This window comes from Tetrao urogallus, assembly GCF_951394365.1.
Source record: "Tetrao urogallus genome assembly, chromosome: 2".
NCBI classification, from domain to species: Eukaryota; Metazoa; Chordata; class Aves; order Galliformes; family Phasianidae; genus Tetrao; species Tetrao urogallus.
Genome location: NC_136814.1, coordinates 19,294,771 through 19,315,883, shown reverse-complemented (window position 1 = coordinate 19,315,883; position 21,113 = coordinate 19,294,771). Strand labels below are relative to the sequence as shown.

General features: G+C 35.8%; 1 protein-coding gene across 1 annotated transcript in view; it reads right to left on the bottom strand.

Annotated features, from left to right (window-relative positions):
* Positions 1-602: 602 nt before the first annotated feature.
* GPATCH2 (G-patch domain containing 2) overlaps positions 603-21,113 on the bottom strand; it is a gene marked incomplete at both ends in the record, with an annotated part of 97,189 nt that continues 76,678 nt past the window's right edge. The window contains 2 exons of the mRNA XM_079550820.1: positions 603-772; positions 13,900-13,982. Of these exons, the coding sequence (XP_079406946.1) occupies positions 603-772; positions 13,900-13,982 (253 nt within the window). The remainder of the gene's footprint in view (positions 773-13,899; positions 13,983-21,113) is intronic.

Below are 21,113 nucleotides of genomic sequence, written 5' to 3'. Positions count from 1 at the left end.
TGTTGAAATGGCATTCCTATGATGACAAAACCATTTTTCATGCTCTTATACAAAATTGTATAACATATCACCTTCCAGCAGAAAACATGTATATCTTACAGGCAAAATGACAGCTTATCCTCAAACACTGTTAAACACTAGAAATATCAGGTTTGGAAACTTGGCCTGAAAAGGGGGAAAACACAATTACTATATAAACTTCAATTTTCCTTGACAAACCTTATCAAGGCTCTTGAGATGAAATTATACTTACAAAAAAAATTGCTTATATACTAAAATCTGCTGTGTCAGAAGATTCTATGAAAAGAAGCAAATACACTGAGTTTTTTACTTAATACAAACTTTAAGACCAGAGGAAATAAAAAAGTACAAGTGTTTGTAAATTTTAGCACCATTGTAAAATTAGATCCAAATGCCGGTTCTGTCACTGTGGCTGTACCTTGCAGCTGGAGTAGCTGATGTGAAGCACACAGGCTTCAGTGATCTTTGAGAGAAGAACAACTGGACTTGCTGATCATAACAAATAATACAAGTTTGCAATTCTTGTCTTTTTAAATTATTTTCAATCTTTACTTTCACTTGACAGCCAAAGTGCATTTCTGTCAGCTGAATCCGAGGCCGAGTCCTTTTGGTCTCTGGATGGCTCGTATCGGCTCTGCAATCCCTTTCCCGTCTGGTCCAAGGCCAGTGCCAGGAGTCCAGCCCATGCTCTGAAGCATTCGGTTTCCAATGTTGTTTTCTGGGATTGGTTGGGTGTTTTCACCTACAAACCCTGAGATTAAAGAAACACACAGCATTAATCAGCACTGCCTGCCATGTGGAGAAAAGGAGGATAATCTCCTCTAAAGCTTTAAACCTTTCTATTCTCCTAATTCATCTAATAGGTTGCTAGAACAGGCTGTCTTTGCATATGTTGACCTCCTGACTGCATGAGTCCAAATAATGCAACGTAAGGCTTCACTTTATTTTCAATATTTCTGACTCCCTCATTATTTAAGTGTGACAAACACTGTTGTGGATCCTTTTTACTCCAATACAGTGGATTTTACATCAGTCTTGAAGAATATGCATCATATGCTCAAGTCTACCAATAAAAGGGCTAGATTACACAAATGTCTTGTCCTACACAATTATTAAGCCGAGACACACCATACTATCATGGCCACCTATCCATCCTCAGCAATATTATCAATGCTCAACAAGATAACTTTCAATAAACACTACAAATGTTTTCTGATTAAACACTTGCAGCTTCTACAGAGATTATAATATAGACAAGAGGTCCAATATTCTGAAATACAGGTATATCCTTACTCACTTTCTGTTTTACTAAAATTGCAAGAGTTTTGATATTGTCCAGTTCACTTTCTGGTATTTTCAACAACATTTAATTATGTTTACAGGCTTCTTCCTAGACAACTGTAGAAAGTTTCACATACACTACAGAAAAGACCATCAAGATTGCAAAGTGTAATTTAACATTCATTTTCTTATGAAAATAGCAAAAAGAAATGTGAATGTCAAATGACAAAGCATTTTTTTCTTTTCTCCAGGCTTCCAAGCTCCTCAAGATAGACTTCTGGAAATGACACATGGGTAACCTTCCCTTATGTGCCTATCTTGCATCAGGAATACAAATTATATTAGTTTCAAGAACTTGCAGTGATTCTTATGACATCACAAAAGGCAAAATTTTAAGAATGAACTTTTAAGCTAGCACCAGCCATTGCATGTAGGTGGTTGGTTTTTGTTTTTATCTTTGTACAGCATGCTCCTTCCCCCTGACAAAAGAACAACAAAACCCACCACATGCCCAACACCAGACATTCTCTGCTTAACTTTTTACATGCTCATTCTAGCCTGCTACTTTCTGAAAAAATATTTTAGGAGGAGTCCATGGTGTTTTGGTTTTGAAGGCTATGTTGTCTTCAGCCAAGAATTTACCAGACAAGTAGCTGGCTTACTAAACAGGAACAAAACAAAAGTTGAACAAGCACTTCTGAAAAGCCTCATTTAACACCCACAAAACAAAAGCAAAGCTGAACGGGGAGAAAGCCCACAGGGAGATAGAGGTTCAAAAGAAGAGGTGCATTATGGTGACTGAGTTGATGAATTTATGGTACTCAAACACAGTTCACTACAGATCCGTTTAGATTCAGCAAAACAGTGGCTACATGAAAGGTAGGCAGCTTCCAAGTATCTCAGTCTTCGAGTCAAAGTAAAAGGGAAATGCACTGAGAGAAGGCATTCTTTAATACTAGTTTGAAGCTATGCTTAATGCTAGACTTAAAAAAGGCTTTTAAGTCAGCAGACTCTCATCCCCGAGAGGGTTTCCCTTGAACTGACCAGCACAGAATTCAATGACCAAGACTTCCTTTCTTTTCAGGCCCCCACAGGCAGAGGCAATTTTCATACAGTCAAGTCCCTGACATTGCCTGGCATACACAACACAGGCTTTGCAACCTTCTTAGTTATACTTTCTAGGTCAAAAAAACAGAAAGAAGAAAGGCAATGGTTCAACAAAAGCAAAGGTAAACCTCACAGGTAAAATCCTGGAAGCCTGTTTTGGTTCAATCTTCACAGCAACTCATGGTAAGAAATGGCGTGTGGTTTCAGTAGCCACAGAACAATTAAGTGAACTCCAAAGAAAGAAAGATCCAAGAGATCCGTCAAACAAGAAAGAACAAAAGTAAGAGTATATTTCATAACATATAAGTATTGGAAATACTAAACCATTCGTAATATTGCTTAGACAAAGACAAATGTTGCTGGGCTGGCATGCAAGGCACAGTTTGAGTCAAAATATACAGCTTTTTGTTAGTCCATTTGGGGGGAAATCCACATAATTTTTCCTGTAAAATGCATACCATTGTACCTGAACATTAATTCTCATGAAATCCAGAGCAATTTCACCAAAAAATGCACAAAGAAACAATCTGTATCATGATATAGTTAAATAATTGGATGTTACTATTTTGCAATTTTTTTTCTTAACGTTGCTCGTTGTGACATTGTTTTCTTTCTGCAACTGACAGGAAAATTAGAATTCTTTTTGTTTCAACAGACATACATACATCAGAAATGCATATAAAAATTGTTTTTTTCCCCACTGAATATACTTCTATTTCCTATTAGAACACAAAGGCCTGCCCTCAAGCCTTCTGTTTCATTCTTACACTTTGCCAAGTTACAACAAAAAGAGAGAGCAGAAACTACCATAAACTTGGCTTCCACGCTCCCTTTTGGGCAAACAATCAAGCAGCACGCACTGTCCAAAGGGTAAAGTGCTTGGAGGCTTTATATAGCAGCAGTAATAAAGCAAAAGTAAAAAGCCACACAACTTGCCTATGTTATAGGCATGTACATTGAGTAATTACTCGCATGTAAATAATGTAAATATGAATAGCTTTTATTTCAATTTTGAAAAAGTTTAATACATGCAAATCATTTGCAGTATAGTCAGTTTTTATATAAACATTTCTATGTCTGCCTTACATTTCTCAAATGATGAATAGGAATTGCGGGGATATGAATTTATAATGTAAATTTTTTTCTGAATCAGAAGAACATGAGTAGTTGTATTCATAACTGCATTTTTCCTCCACCTCATGGTCAATCAGAAATAAAAACAAAATAAAACCATCTCTGCATCTTTGACCCGCTGCATGATCGAAAAGAACTCTTAAAAAAAAAAAAAAAAATCACACTACACTGTTTGTTATTTCCCTGACCCCCAATTCATATGCTCTGGGCATTAATTTTCTAATTAAAATCGGTAATTGTCCTTGTAATATTCATCTTCAAGTTCAGTTTTTAATTCAAGCCTAGGGCACTTCTTGGACTAGCCAGTAGGGCCTTTTAGAGAGAATGGTCCAAGCACACTGGCCTTGAAAAGGGCTGTGGTACCTCTGGGATGTGTTCAGTCTTGACCCACCCAGGAGCAAGAATAAAATCAACGCGTTGTGCCATCCCACAAAACATAACTATGCAAAATCAGATTAAGCAAAAGAGAAGGGGATGCATTTTTCAAAGTTTATTGCTGTATGGGGCATTGTGGGGTTGCATGAGTTATGAGGAAGTTCCTGTATTAATAATTTGCTGGAATCCCCAATGTAGAGTCTTTTCTTTTTACAGCCTGAAAATGTCTCAGTTATATATATTATATATATTTGGTTCCTGAACTTTCAGATGAGAAGCCTACATGCAGGAATAGTAACCATCACACAAGTGAGGACCTAATACTGAAGAACAGTAGCTTGCTTGAGAGACTAGTACTTAAAAATTCCTCCACTTGCATCCCTTCACTCAGCAATGCTAGTAGCCAGAATAATAATTTTAAAAAGCCCTACCCTCAAACATTTGTGCACATGAACAGACACACTTCAAGGTCTACATTTATTATGCATATGACCTTACATACATGGAATATGACAAGAAAGAAACAAATCTAGGAAGAGAAAAAAAAAACTCACCACATTTATGTAATTTTTGATATGATATTTATGATGTTATTAAAGGCAAGTTTCAATGAAAAATAAAGGTATGCAATTTTTTCTTAACAGCTGTTGAGACAGGTATGTCCTGGTTAAACAGTACACTAGCATTCAGTGCCATACCCTTGATTTTACAGTGATTGCCATGAATTAATTTAATTCCATCTGTAAGCTAAAATCAGATCAGAGGTCTAATGCTGCTGCAGGCTCCACATCTGTTTAATCATTTTTGGATACAACAGCTTGCAAAAGTTCAGGTTTTAAATTTGCTTCATATTTAAGAAACAATGCTCCTCTGCAGGAAACAAATGAGCCTATGCGTAGTTTTGATCAGACAGATACATTTTATTTGCTAAAAGCTTCTTCTAAAATACTTAAAAGCTCACCAATTAAGTTATCATGCGTTATAGAATAATAAAGGAACTGTGACCCTATCAACCATAATTGTGACAGTATTTATTTGTATGATCCAATTTCTGGGTAAGACTAATATCAAGCATGTTTGGTTTAAATATGTGTCAATGAAATTGGAATTCAGCTAGGTTCAATCTCTGAAATAACTCTTATTTTAAAAAGCACTACTGTTTTTATTTTTAAGCTGTAAGAAGCAAATTAAGGCATACTGAAGTAATTTCATCTCTGGCCATTGAACTTCTGTGATGTTAAGAAATTTTTTTTTTTTTTTAAACAGTTCTGAGAAAATGACACTGTACAGAAATATAGTACTGGCCTTTCATCTTTCTTTTATATGATTAAGACCTGGGAGTAGAACAGCAATGCCTTAGCAGAGCATTCCACAACTATTATTTCCTTTTCTATCGGTCTCAGCAGCCTTAAATCCTTTAAATCCTTTCCTAGAAGGATCTCTTTTTGCTTGGGTAATTTTTGCAATACATGGCCTGCTAACCCTTACCCCCTACCCTAGATCTCACGTCTATCACAGCAGAGTCAGTCTTTCTACCTCAAATCTTCCAAGGTGCATTGTGGATGGTAATTCACTTGCGTAATTGGCTCAAGAGATGAAAATCTTGTATCTGCCTCTCTTAGCCACTAATCTATCCAGCTGACTGCAAGCCTAATTGGCAGCTTGTTTAGTAATTTGGCTCCTAAAGTGTTGTATTGATGTTGGATAAACAGCCAATGGAAGGCGAAACGATACATGCTGCTTCACTTTAAAAGCTAGTGCACTTTCCCCCTCATTTTCTGAAAGCGTTTAATATTCCATCTCTTCTTTTTCTCTTCTGATTTCTGACTAGACAGATGAGCTCAGAACAGTAGGGGCTGATCTTGATACACAATACATTTTAGAAGGAATGTAATCAAAATAACATGCTACTGCAGTGCATCTTTGCTATGTTCACTCTAACTAAAAAAAGGGGAATCAGACTACCCAGATATTTATATTCTTAAAGCTGTTTTGGATAATTGTACAGAGTCTGTCAGACATACTGTGATTTTTTTTAAAATCAGTACCTCTAGTGGTTTTCACAATTCACTATGCTGTGGCAATATAACAAAAACAAGCAAACAAAGAAAACCAGATATGAAAATACTGCATTATTTATACAAGTATTTGAGATTGAATTGTTAGACTAAACTGTCATATATGCCTCAAAATGAGGTAGTAAGGACTATGCCTCAATAATAGCCTAAGAAGAATTACGTCTAGGTAAGTCTGCTTGCATTGCATTGTACTCTAGCCACTATAGAGATGAAACCAGCAGAGAAGGCAGTCAGAACCTCAGCTGCTGGAAGCCTTCATACCTACCCAGCATCCACAGCAGAACTCAGTGTCTGTGCTGCTACAGTTTCACTCCTATCATCTCACTGCTAGGTGCATTAAAAGTAATTGTTGCATAATTGCAGCAGGGGTAGATGCATCCTGTAGTATAAACCCTAGATTTTATATTAATTTCCAACCTTCCCAATTATAAATCCACACATTGACGGAAAGTTGGACACTGCACTGGTTTAACTGGTCTTCCATTATTGCAGATCACTTGGACTCCCAAGCGCTCTTCCCCTTTCTTGCTCGACTGGGCCACACTGTGGGTGAAGTGTACTCTTTTGCCTATTCAAGCTCTACTATCTTTGGTCGGAAAAAGCCAGAATTAGTAGAATTCTGCTTATTCCTTGGTAGGGGAGAATCTCTTGATATTTGTATTTTCATATTTGTATTTTCACTGGGGTCCAAATGAGGCCAGCTTTATTCCCATCTATGCTGACAGTCACTGGACAGTATTTCAGAAGTGCTTCCACCAGGGAAAATTCTAAAGTTCTGCACAGCACCCTCAACACTTGCCAAAATTGCCCTCTTCTGATAAGTTTTCTCTAACTTGTATGAAAATAATTGTAACCTTGCACTGAGTCCTGCTGAGAAAGAACTTAAACCACAAAAAATGTTCTCCAAATGGATAGCCCTATTATTAATTCCAGCAGAGAGATTGAGGATTAAATGGATGTTAGGACTATGCCTCTAATGCTCTGAATAACCTTAAACCAAATTTGGATGGAATACCAGGATACCATTGGTAATGGGTAATAATTACTTCTATCACCGATGCTGTGCCTACGTAGTTAGAGTATTATCTTCTGCCACATTAAATTTAAAGATGAAGCTTAATTTATTGAAACTAGTCAAATATATCCACACATATATGTATTTACTATGGGTTAAATAAACATTTGCCTATTTTTCAGGGCCCACACCTACACTGCTGCTAGAGGCTACTTTACTAAGAAGTATACAATAATAAACATGAAGAACAAAAACTGGAACATTACTAAGATTTCTGGCTAGAATACATAGATGATAATACGACTTAGATGACTTTTGTTTTGGAGAGCTTTCTAATAAAATAAAGGCCTGGGAAGATGCTGAACTCTCCATTTCCATTTGAAAGATATAAAAATAACCACAATCAGCAGCGCTTTTTCTCTTTAAAATGTTATCGTGTCACTTATACAAGCCAACTGCAATCCTTGTGTTGGTAAGGAAGACCTCAGAATGCAATTATCAGATGTGGCCTTAGCAGTGATAATGTCAAGCTATAGGTTGACAATAAAAAAAAAAAAAAAAAAAAAAAAAAAATTTCCTCAGCTGTTCTCTTCATGGCCCCCCTCTGGACCCACTCCAGTAGCTCTGCACTGAATTTGCGTTGGGGGCCCCAGGCCTGGATGCAGTACTCCAGATGGGGCCTCATATGAGCAGAGTGGAGGACAACCACTTCCCTTTCCCTGTTGCCATTTCTCTTTTGATGCAGCCCAGGATGCTGTTGGCATTCTAGGCTGCAAATGTACACTGTTGGGTCACATCCAGCTTCTTGTCCTCCAGGACCCCTAATTCATTCTTTGCAGGGCTGCTCCCAATGAGTTTTTCTTTCTGTGCACATGCCAGGGATTGCCTCTACACCTTGCACTTGGCCTTGTTGAACCTCATTAGATTCATGTGAGCCCACTTTTCAAGCCTCTCCAGATCTTTTTGGTCCCCTTTAGTGGCCACCAGGGATTTTGCCTGACAGTTACAACGTTTCAAATATCATGGAGCATGGCTTGGCAACCACATCAGGCAGTTTCTTCAGGACCCTGAGATGCATGTTGTTGCCCTATAAACTTGTACAGCCTCACGAGGTGGTCTCTCATTTGCTCCACTTTTACACTGGGAGGGATATTGTTCCCCCAGCTTCATCTAGAGGTTCAGGGTTGTGAGAAGTATGGGAAGCCCAATTGCCAGGGAAGGCAAATAACTTGAATACCTCAGCCTTCTCCATGTCTTTTGAAGCCAGTTCTCCCTTCTCATTTACCAGAGAGGGTACACTCTCCTTTGCTCGTCTCTTCTGACCTGCAGAACCCCTTCTTGTTATTTTTCACATTTAAGTTATTCATTCCAAGAACAATTTATGATGCAAGTTCAGTTCCATCTGTGCTTTGGCTTTCCTGATCCAATCTCTGCGTGACCAAATGGCTACCCTCTGTATTCTTTCCAGGCCAAGTTTCCCTGTTTCCACTGCTTGTACTTTTTCTTATTTTCTCTCAATCTGAGCATCAGGTTCTTGCTCAGCCATGCTGGATTCCTGCCTTTCCTGCAAGCTCTTGCTCTCAGAAAAGCATCCATAAAGCGCTGCAGCTCTGTTCCATTCCTATGTCCCCCCGTGGCCAGTATTCTAGGGGATTCCATCCAGTAATTTCTAAGATGGATGTCCGCTCTCATGAAGTTCAGAGTCCTGACTTTGCTCTTTGCCAGGCCCTTATTCTCCAAGATCAGGAGCTCAAACTATCAATGCATCTGAGTGGTTGACAAAACAATCAAGCAAAAATCAAAACAAAATTAAAAAAAAAAAAAGCAAAAAAAAAAAGCTCTCCCTAAAGCATTTAAAATGGAGGTGGCTCCTCTGTGAGGACTGTTTCTTTACAGTACCTAGTGTTGTTTCTAATGCATGGTACACCCAGATCTCTCACTTTTTAACTGACTTAGTGAAAAAATGAAAAAAGGCCTCTAAAATTCCATCTCATGGAGAAATAAATTACATAAAAAATATATATATATCTATAGGCTGGATGCTCAGGTAGATAAGCTTTGTAACCCATAAAAGATTATAAGAATTGGTGTACTGCGATAAGAGAGAGTATTCACAACATGCCAGTGTTGTAACTGCTCTATGAAAAGAGATTTCTGTTGATAGAGTTGTACATTTAGTAGGTAGAAAAGCCATGAATCAAGCTAAGAAGAAAGTAGGCATAAAATAGTTTGTCTAGAGTTTTGGAAATCTACTGACAGTTCATTCAAGTCAGCAAAAGCCTTCCCTGTCTTAGCAACTATTCAGTAACTTGACCTTCACCACAAACTCACCCTCAGAAACCTGTGTTATCACGGTGTAATCACAATCTTTTTCAAATCATCATTTTTGGTACTGCAAATATTCAGGTCTGATTTTTAATCAATGACATATTAAGCATCAGCAAAATAGTTTGCTTAGCTATTCTGTTGGTAATTTTTAAAAAGGAATGAAAACATGTACCCTTTTGATTACCTTGTTAAAGTGAGTCATGATGGCATTATAGGAGTGCTCAATGTTTCTACTGTAATTAAGAATGTCATATTTTTCATTGAAAAGCTTTTTTTTTTTTAATGAGTCTTAACTTTGTTATTTCAGTCTGTATCAGCCTGTAACATAGCATGCAACACTCCAAATAGATAAAGACATAATATTTGAAGTTTGCTTTTCATAAAAATTATCAATATTAAGTTGTCTATAGGATGCACAATAACATATCTAATACGTAAATTCTTTGTATTTCAACTACAAGATACCTTTCTTTTTAAACTTAGATTTTGCAAATCCACACTACAAAGCACAATAATAAACACCAGATATAGAAGAACATTTTCAAATATAAATAAATGGTTATTTATAACGCATACAAATAAAACTTAACATTTTTGTTATTCTGGATCCAATTTTCTACACTCTTTAAATTAAGTTATTAACATCCTTCAGACTTCAAGCAGAATTTGCTCACCAAAAAAACCAATTTCTTTCAGGAAGCAAGGTTTAGAAGCATCTCATATAAAGACAAACAAAAAAAAAGAAAAAAATAGCTGATTGAAAAATAAAATCTTTACAGAAGGTGACAAAGTCACTAGGAGAGAAACTGGAGTAAATATATCATGGCATCTGAAATTCTGTAGCATCTGCTAGAGACTTTAAATCGGTAATCTCAGTTGTTTACTAGAAGCATCTCCAATGTACACATTTCAACTATAAACACTTCACAGAGAATATCCTTTCTCTTCCATACAATTTTTGTTGTTGTTTGTTTTGTTATTATTTTCATTGATATCAGAACGCAGTTTTGGTAGGGTTATTTCCAAGATGATATATTGGCTTGCCTAAGAGCTTTTATACAAACTTGAGGACATTGTATTGCTGCAGTGAAATACGTCAGTATGTCACCTGAAATAGCTCTACTGCTCAAGTAGACAAAGAGGGCATAAAGATATTAAAAATGACCTGGCGCCAAATTTTACTTCTGAATCACTGAAATAATACTGATTCCACAGAAGAAGGTGCGCAAAACCAGATATTCCTAATGTACACTTGATTCTTACAAGCAATTGTAGAAAGTAAACAATTTTTTTTTTCCATCTTTTTTTCAGTTGATAAACCAATTACCTGCCTAAGCTCAATTAATACACAGATGGGGCTATATCAAGCATCCAAAATCCAGAAAATTAAAAAAAAAAACAAAAAAACCAACAGATTAGGACTTCACTACCAGGTTTTAACAATCCATACCTAACATTATTTCCTGCTTTCTTCAAACTATATAATGCACTGTGTTGCTCAAACTTTCTTGCTTCAATAGTTTCTCATTGCTGTACAAGTAAATCTACATCCTTTGCTACTAATATACACAAACCTATTGGTATGTGACTTTGACTCCAGGTTGAAAACAGGTTATAAATTTAGAAATCAATATCTAACTCTATCAATATTCATTTTATTTTTTCAATACAAAATACAAAGGTGAAAGAGCAGTAAATAAGTTGGAGTACTGAAATAAATTGGGTGTTCTTGTCACAATTAATAAACGTTTAACCAATAACACTGCTTGCTACAGAAGTCTATAGCTTTTCAGAAGTCTGAAAATAGCAGGTGCTTCTCTTGTGAGACTCAAAACAGAGAACATATTTCAATACTTCACTGGTATTGCCAGTTATTCTCTCCACTACTACTGAATCTAAACATTTAAATGATAACTTTCAAGGCTGTGCATAGCACTACTTCAGCAATTTAGCAATTTCTTTATCACTAATTTTTTTTTTGAAAAACACAGATTATTTTTAAGACGTTTCCAGAGACTATAAGCTTAAGCAGGTCATGCTTTTTGTGATGCTATTAAATTTAGTAGTTTATTTCCACTTTTTCCTCACAGCATACTAGAATGTTCAGTTTAAGTAGTATACTTTAAGAAGCAAAGTCTATGGAACTGCCTGATCTACAAGGGCTGCTCCAGAAGTAATGCCTCCCACTTTATTATGCTGGCCCACAACATTAGAGATAGATGTTGGTGGTATGGAAGCAGAGGTGGAACCTTCCTGCCAGTATTCCATTGAAGATTGTTGCCATATGACAGATGGCAGCAGAGGGGCAGTCTGACAGAATACCATCTGACATGGAAGTGCATATCAAGCAAAGGGGTGTCACTGAATTTTTCCACATGGAAAAAATGGTACGCAATGACATTCATTGATGTTTGCTGAATGTTTATGGAGACCAAAAAGTGGATGTGAGCACAGTAAGGTGGTATGTTGAAAATTAGAGCAAATTTTCAGCTACAAAACATCACCAAATAGTGTTATTATGCTCTCTGTATATGTTGCAGTTTCTATGAAAATAAATAGGAGGCATTGCTTTCAGAGCAACGAATGTACCTTTGGTTTTTTTTCAGAGGACCGACTTCTATTAGGCAAAACATTGCAGCACATGAGTCTCAGGAAAATATTTGCAGTTAATCACTCATTTACAGACAGCATTTCAGACTTCACTGTTAAATAAGGAAGATTATTAGCAGAATTCTACTTCTATCTTCCAACTTCCATTCAAGTAAGTACACACATATATATTTTTCTTTCAAGAAAATATTTATTCACAAACTCTTCTGCATAAAATTTAGTCCTTCTGTTCCTATATCTTATCTGAAACAATTGAAAGGAAAATAATACAATATTAAAAATGACCATTTTAATTCAGATTTCCAGATGTATTTTCATTCTTAAAGGATACCATACACCTTTCATGAAATGGTTTAAAATATTAACATATGTTATCAAGCCTCATAACAGATGAGCTATAACTTAGTTGTAGGAAGAAATGCAGTGAAGGAATTAGTAATAATTTATAAAATGTTACATATCATCTACGTGTATGTGAAGTTTACAAAAATTGCTTAAAAATTTACAACAGACAATGTACAAAGTTGCTTAAAAATGTACAAAATGCAGAAAAAACTTGAAAGCACAGAAAAAAATCCTACCTCGTTCTTAAAGAAGAAAATTGAGAAGATTACCTTGAATTTAAAAAAGAAAATAACTCCTCAAATTACTTTAAAAGTATCCCATATGATACATCTACTCATCATTACTCTGTTATCCATCAAATAAAAGAAAGTCCTGGGAACTCAGAGTCTCTAAAACTGTAAATATAGACACAATGTTGAATATAATACATTTGCTTTAATATCAAAATATTGGCTTTGCAAAGTTGCGCAGAGGAACCAGATTGTAAAATAAAACACTGAACACTGAAAGCCCAAGGTAAAATGAACAATAAAATGAATTTCATGATATTTCATACCCTCTTAGTACAAAATGACATCCTTTAGTACTTGAAAGTTATCAAGCGAAAATCACCTTCTAGAAATAATTATATTATTCTCTCTTCAACCATTAAGAATTTTTCTTTCTCACTTCACATATGTTCAGAGTCTTCGAACCTGACCCACACATTCTCTTTTTCCATACTACTGCCACTGAGGTGCTTTAATAACATTTTCAATATTATTCTTAGTCTGTTACTGCCACTGAGGTTTAAAACAATGAAATTTCAGAAGAGAGAATTCAGCTGGAATACAAATATTAGCCTTCTCCAAAGACAGACATCTAGAATATATATGAAAAAACGTGTTATGTATAATTACATATGAGTACCACGTACAATCCAGATTTACATATTACCAATACATAAAACGTCTTATGCTGACACGCACATGTACACCACCTATTGTTTCCAGTATGCACATATATAATTAATACAAACAAACTGACAAGTGTCCTATAAATCACTTCTAGGTATTGAAAAAGTCATTTCACAGCAGTGACATCAGCAAAATGCACACAATGGTTGTGACCTCGCATCTGTCAAAATCTTTCAGAAATGTGCTTGGAAATTGCTTCCTATTTAATCCACAGCATTAATTTTAAAGCTTATCACCAACTTTTCAGTTGTTTGCAGGATATTTACTATATTCATATGCACTCCTCACAGAAAAATAAAAGACAACTTAAGTTTCTATCTTGTAATGCCTGAGTAGATACGAGCCATAATCTTTACTGTCTGTGATTCTTAGAATATTAAAAAAGATACAGTCTCTTTAAATAAATGCTCTTACAAAGATCTAGAAATTGAGAACGTTTGGAAAAAAAAAAAAAAAAAAAAAAAGATATACTCTTTTAATTCTACTAACAAATAAGGACCAAAAAAAAAAAAAAAACAAAACAAAACCCTGAAGTTACAATGTAAGTTACTGAATTTACCCAGCATTTATCTGGGTCACTGACCTACTGCTTCATATTTACAGACTTAACATCTTGTGTTTTGTGTTCTGTCCCACTGAAATTGGTTACCTGTGGGTCCTGGCAGGGGAGCAGCTTTCCTTCTCCGTTTGATGTCTCCCATGCACAATGATCCTAAATGCACACTGGTTTGCCTGCAAGTAATTACAGGAGGAAACTATTAACAAAAGAAGAAAAATGCCACAAACACAAAGCTTGTATAATCCGAACCTATATCAAAACATTCAACTGAGATGAAGCTGTGCTGTGAAGCCACCAATCTTGTTTATATCGAAGCATAATTATGTTTGTTGACAAGTGCTCAGTATCTAAACATAGCACCATAAATTGTTCTTGGAATGAATAATATAAAAGGGATGCTTTTTAATTTTCGAAACTGGTGATCTTTCTAGCGCAACATAAAACAAAAAACAAAAACACTGTTGCTTCTGACAGGAAAATAGCTAAGATTAATTATCTAAAGAAATCACAATATTGTTGGTACAATATCAATTGGCTAGCAATGCCTAACTGTCAGAACAACATTTACTGCAGGAAAACCATTGTCAATTTCTTTTTAAAGTAAGATGAAGAACAAATGAGAAAACATGAAACAGCCAACTCTTCAAAGGTACATGAAATCATCCTGCAGCACAGCCAATTGCCCTTTACTAATTCAAAGGCACGGTGTGATAACAATATAACAGAGCACAATGTCCAGTCTCTCATTAAACAATCATAAGCTTAAGACTGGTAAACTATTGGAGCTGCTTAGGACAGTAGACAAGCCAAACTTACTGCATTAAAGCCATAAAGCCATCTACCTAACAATGAGGTACCACAGAAAGGGGTAAACTTGGAATTTCCAAATAATGAATTTTGCAATATAATCTAAAGGAGATATTGTTTTTCTCAAAGTAATGTGCAATCCCTGCAGAAAGGAACATACATACTTAGCTTTTTTTTTTTTTTTTTTTGGTAAAGAAATGAAACCAAATGGGGGATAAATGGAATAATTTACAAATGCCACAATTTTATTGTTTCCAAATATGTTATTCAGAACTGTGAACCTCTTACCACAGTATTGTGGTGAATTTTGATAAAAGTACAAGCTGAGAACTGCATCTGATAGTCTACTGCAGCATAGTAATACTCTGTTACTTAGGGAATCTGGTTTCATCATAGATATATGACCTAGACTTTACTGCATGTATAATTTTTTTTTAAGCTGAGATGCTCCTAAATGAACAACAAACGATCGTTTATGTCGACAGACTTCAGATCTTTTCAATAACGCAAAGAGTGAAACGAGTATAATGATTTAAAAAATGGCAATGTACAGTATTCTATATACTTAAAAAAAAAAAGATACAGTAAACTAAGAAAGTACAAAGAAAGTACTTCAGTGCTTTTATTTAAATAGTAAAATATTCCAATAAATAACTTTCATGCAGAAATGTATTCCAGCTTCACTTAAAGAGTCCCTATTTCAACATGTTTCTCTCTTATTTTCAGTTTTTTTCTTCCTTGCAGTTCCAAGTTGAAATACCACCCTATTTAACATCCAGAAACTGCAGTAGAACCAGTATACTAACAGTGCTATATTTCAGTCCAAATTCAGACAGATATCAAGGAATGTAACACATAACCAACTGTACAATACAGAAAATGAATACTTAAACATAATATGGGAAAATAAATATTTAAGATATGCATATAACATTGATATTAAACGTGTAGAGTAAGTTGTGTGGCAATTTATATGCCAAACAGTGTGCAATTCTGCACTTTCAGAATGAAAAATGGAGAAAGTCTCCAGGAATACAAGCAAGATGAAAGATAAAAATTAATAAAGTCAGGCAATTGAACCTGAAGACACAAGCTAGAGCAGTAACAGCTAGCAGTGCTTGAGTTATTTTACCCAGAATTGATTATCTGTTATACTACATTGAGATATCCAGATTATTGATCTGTAAGATTATGGTACTTGGGTCTCCCCACTTTTCCTCCAGGCACAGGAATGGAGTTGCAACAAATAACACTAAGTAAGGACTAGTTTGTTATTGTTGTCACCCTTCATGTAGAACACAGCAGTTACTTTTTAATTTAAAATCAATGAACATCTGAAAGGCAGTCCTTTCCTTCAGCATAAATGAATCATTTGTCTTTGCAAGGCACAACAATCTGATCACCAGCCAAGGTGAGTTTGGGTATTTCTTTCTTGTTGAGAACTCTGTGTGCCACAAATAAATAGCAATATGCTAGAGTCCCAATTAAGCTTTGTCAAATCTGGTTTTATGGCCACTCACACCAAGTCTCTGGCTCTCAATGCAGAAGTGGAGTTCACTTTCACCAGGTCTTACCATCTGATATGCACTGCCATTCAGATCACAGCGAAACATAAAGCTAAGGGTTTTAAGAGGAATGGACAAGAACCATCACAGTTCTGGAACGAGCAGTTAGATGAAATGAAGCATCGTACTTCAGCAGAACACTACATTTTGAAATGCTTGTAATGGGGGTATTAGAAAGTAGGGAGAACTCTGACCCTCAATCAGGCTAAGTTCAGCATTATGTTCCTTAGCATTAAATCAGAAGAGTGAGGATTACAGAAAGGAAGATAGCTATTTGCCTGACTACTCTCTACTTATCCCTAGCTTGCTTCTAGCTATCATTTATAAATAGTGCTCTGCAGGGAAGCCAGGCATTTTATTAGGGAAAAAAATAAAACTTGTTAAGACCACCTTGCCTGAAAACTTGGCTTTTGATGAGCTGGTGACAGGGACTAGAGCAAGCAGTGTCAAACGGAATAATTTTTAAGGAAAGACAACAGGAACTTGTCGCCTCATTGTATGCATTTACAAATAGAGGCTTTCCAGAGTATTAGGCTTAGTTAAAACTGCCCTCTGGATAAAAAGTGTTCCCAAGCAGCCTCAGACAAGCTTGGGAGACAAACAGATGTGACTATGGTCCCTGGCGTTTGGCAAGAACACTCACTGTCAATAAGAAAAATATGAGCATGGACAGGGCATCAGCTGCACCATGGCAGAGCAGGCCTGCAAGTGTCACAGCCGCGGCAAAGTTGTGCAGGGGGGAAATCAGAGGGCTGCAAAAGCCAGGCTGGTGTGAACTTACACTAGCATGCCAGGAATTGTTGTTGTTGTGGCATGCCTCAATATATTAAACAAAAACACTGGATAAACTACTGCCAACTTTTACTTATTTATTAAAAAAATCTTGGGTGCTTCATTAGACACAGTAAATAAGAGCCTCAAAACTGAATACAGACTATAGAAAGCAGGAACAGCAAAACAATCTACAAAAATCTGTGGAAATAACAACAATGAAAAGCTGTTTTGATACAGAAATATGTTTATCTTCTGTACAGAAGTAACATCACACAAGACTATTTAGAAGCATGTAGACATTGTGACAAACATTCAGACAAATTCTGTTATCTTCTTAAATAGTGGCAGTTTTCATATCAGTTTTTTTCCTCAAGAGACTTGCCCTTGTTATCATAACATACAATTTTTGGCATTTTCAAACTCCCCAAACAATTATATCTATACCTACAGAACAGTTTCCTTTTTTTCCCCCATAATTATCAAAGTTGAGTAAGTAAGTGATTTTCATGAGTGCCTTTTCTGTTACTCATGTCATCATACAATCATAAAATAGCAGAATGTTTGGGGTTGGAAGGGACCTTAATGATCATCTAGTGTCAACCTGCATACCACGGCAGGGTTGCTACACATCAGATCAGGTTGTCCAAGGCTACATACAGTATGGCCTTGAACACCGTTAGGTGTTCAAGACATTTGTTAGAGGTTACATCAGATTTATATCTGCAAAATCCCTCTGTAGACAATGGGTCATTTGGGAACATCCCCCAAACAAACCATTGTGTGATGGAACCTACAGCTGCATGGCTTACACGGTGACTCACACTGAGAGCACCTGAACACACAGCTCTGCTTCTACTGGAGTTAAAAATTCACTAGCTCAATCATTGAGAAGGGTAATATGATGAACTGCTTAGTTGATACTCTCCCAAATGACTTTTCACTCACTGATTTATTACATGTTACTATAGTCACAGCCATTCCAGGAGTGAAAAACAAACAAAAAACAAACAAAACCCCCACACCCCTAAAACAAACAACTACAGCAACAATCCCAAACTCAATGCCCCCCCCAATTAAAAAAAAAACCAAACAAATAAAAAAGCACAAAAACCAACTCCTCCCATAATTACTCTATAGTATCTTCAGAAAGAAGCAATGAAGGCTGTTATTAATGCAGTTAAGTTCATTGACATTCAGTATATTTACTGTCAAACCATTTACCTTACTACACTGCAACATTGCTAAGATAACTTGTAAGTAATGGAGATTACGGTTTTATGTTCCATGTTAAAAATGCATAAAAGTACTGATGACCAACAAAGTCAGATGTGGGAGAGTGTGCATTTTTTATTTAAGAACATATTTTTAATATCTATACTCTTGATTTGGAAAATCCTATGCTGGAGGCTATTACAACAGAATAATGTTTTGAAGAAGCCTGATTTCTATACTGTAATTAGGTGAACCTGTAATGATCAATAGTTGTATATCCATTACATTCCAACCAACATCTCTCTCTCACCTGAGGAACAAATCCACTGTAAACAGTGCCACATCATTCTGCCACAGTATCAATGAATTCCTGCAGATGGCTGTAGAACTCTTCAATTTTATCATCAGAATGCCTTAGCTACTGTAGAAGCTTGACAAAAGTTTATAAGCAAAATTCTTTAAGAAGAGATTAAAATAAAGCAAGAGTTGACGGGTTTGCAGTCTAGAAGAGACTTCAAAGAATTATTTTCAAGTGGAAATGTAATTGCCATTTCTCAGTCTTAAAATATAGATAAGCAATAGATATGAATATAGATATAATTGAAGACAGAATGTAGTGAGGACCATGATTCACATTACGCTTCAAATGCTTTGACAATTCCTTACAAGCTGAAATTAAGTAGATGGTATGTGAAATAACATTCACATTATCATAAAGATTAAAAAAAGCAATAGAATTCAAAATTGCGTAACAGAAGAAAGTCAATAAAATGAAGTGCATTGTGTAACTCAACTTTATAAAATCAAAGCATAATCTGAGTGATGATGACAATACTGCAGAAAAAGTTCTCAAATTCATACACATACTGGACCTGTACTTAAGATTCTTATTTATTACATGGCACAAAATGCAGTGTTGTATGCAGTAGCCAACGGAAGCACATTCATTAGCACTGCTTAAATAGAAAGCCTGGATGCATTTTTAACTCCTATTGTACCCCTCTAACTCTGCACAAGTGAGTAGCAATGGCTTCAAGACCATCTGAGTCCACAGAACAGTTTATGATCACTTTAAACAGAATGAAAAACTACAATGTATGTCTTACTAAACTTCCAATCACATTATGATGAACACAAACTTCTACAATTTCTTTTGACTGAGTGTCCAAACATGGGCACAGCCTCTGGTTTCCATGCAAATGGCCAGAGAACTGTAAACCTGTGGTAACATCTATAAACAATTACACACATGGATGGCTTTCTGCCCATTCTGAAGAAGGTTTCTACACCCTCTCACTCTCTAAATATGCACAACGCATGTGCAGCTCAAGCAGATGAGCAGGACACTACTCCGAGGTCATCTCGGTGTGTGGACTAGATGACACCAAATAAGAATGAACAGAATAATGGATTTAACAATGAAGATCAAGACCCCAGATCTCAGTATAATGTAATACAGTAATCTTGGAAAAACAATCCAGTAACATCTTGGTAAGAGAATTTGAGATAAATGTCACTCAGTGCAAATTTACCTTACTTCAAGTCAAATCAATGTCTACAACCTATTTTGTTATTTTTTCCACAGAAACATCGTGTGTGTGTGCCTAGTGACAATCTGAGCACTGTATTAAGTATTAGAGCAGCTCCCACTGTCTACCAAAGCTACTGTGATAGCTGCACTGTTGGTGAGCAATTCTTCACTTAAATTTTCCATGCAGAAAAAAACCAAAACCCTTCAATAATGTGATGCTGAGATCATATACTCAAGGTAGACATGAGGGTCTACCACTACTTCTATCATACTCAGTAAATTAAAAGGATTTCATGGACTTCATAGAAAGTGACAATATTTAGCACTAGCAGACTGACTCCTGGAAATTAAAAACTTAAAAATCTCTAGTATGCCTGATTTTGTTTTTAATAGGTGAAATCATTCACAAATTTATACATGTTCCCTCAAGTTAACATTCTGGAGATTGTAGAAAGAATACTGCCCCTCTCCATACCTTCTGAACAATACAGCGTTGACAGTATTAAATGGATTTCCTTCTTGGCTATGAGTGCTAAATGAAGACTGCTGCTAATTAATGTTGCCTACAAAATATGCTAAAAGTTTTTACAGTAACTCTTCATTCAGTGCTAAAGAACTGACAAAATAATATGGAAATATAATTCATATGTAGCATAAACATTATTTTTAATGGTTTTGAAAATGAATATGGATTTCTTCTTGGTATCATTTTTCTCAGACACCGTTCACGTGAAATCAGTTCCACATTTGATTCCTCTACTTCCTTTGCAAACATTGAAGCTTTTCTTTAAACTTGTTTAAAGAATGACATCATCCATACAAAAGATTGCAGCATCTGCTTCCACAAGTGTGAAAAAATATTGTATTAACCACAAAAGCTATGCACTTTGTCCTTTCACAAAATTTTAAACAGCTGTGATAAAACAGTGCATGTCTAACTCCTTTCATATGAAGCCAATCTGTTCACAACATAATTTTCAACATAAGGATGACATACCTGTTTTATTGAAAGTCCTATGAAAATACTATCATTAATAAGAAAAATACAGTTTTCCTCCTACCCACGTCAGCTTATCTCATCCAAATACTGTATCCTAATACCTTCCTTTGTGTTACCTGTTCAGCATTTCTAAGGGTCATTCAAAAATAGAAATAGTGCAAGGTCTGAAAGTCTATACAGGTAAAACAAATACTATGAAAAATAAAATTTTGTGCTGCTACAGAGGCACCTAATCTCAAGTCACTCATACTACATTTGCAAATCAAGAGTCTCTAATTTTTTTTCTGTATTAGAGGCCTACTGCCCTCAGAAAGGATAATGCATTGTTTTTTCTTGTTTCTAATTAGTAATTTAAGCATATGTTCAGCATTTAACTCTAAATGTTTGCCTTTTCCCCAAGCTCTAAGACAGCTGT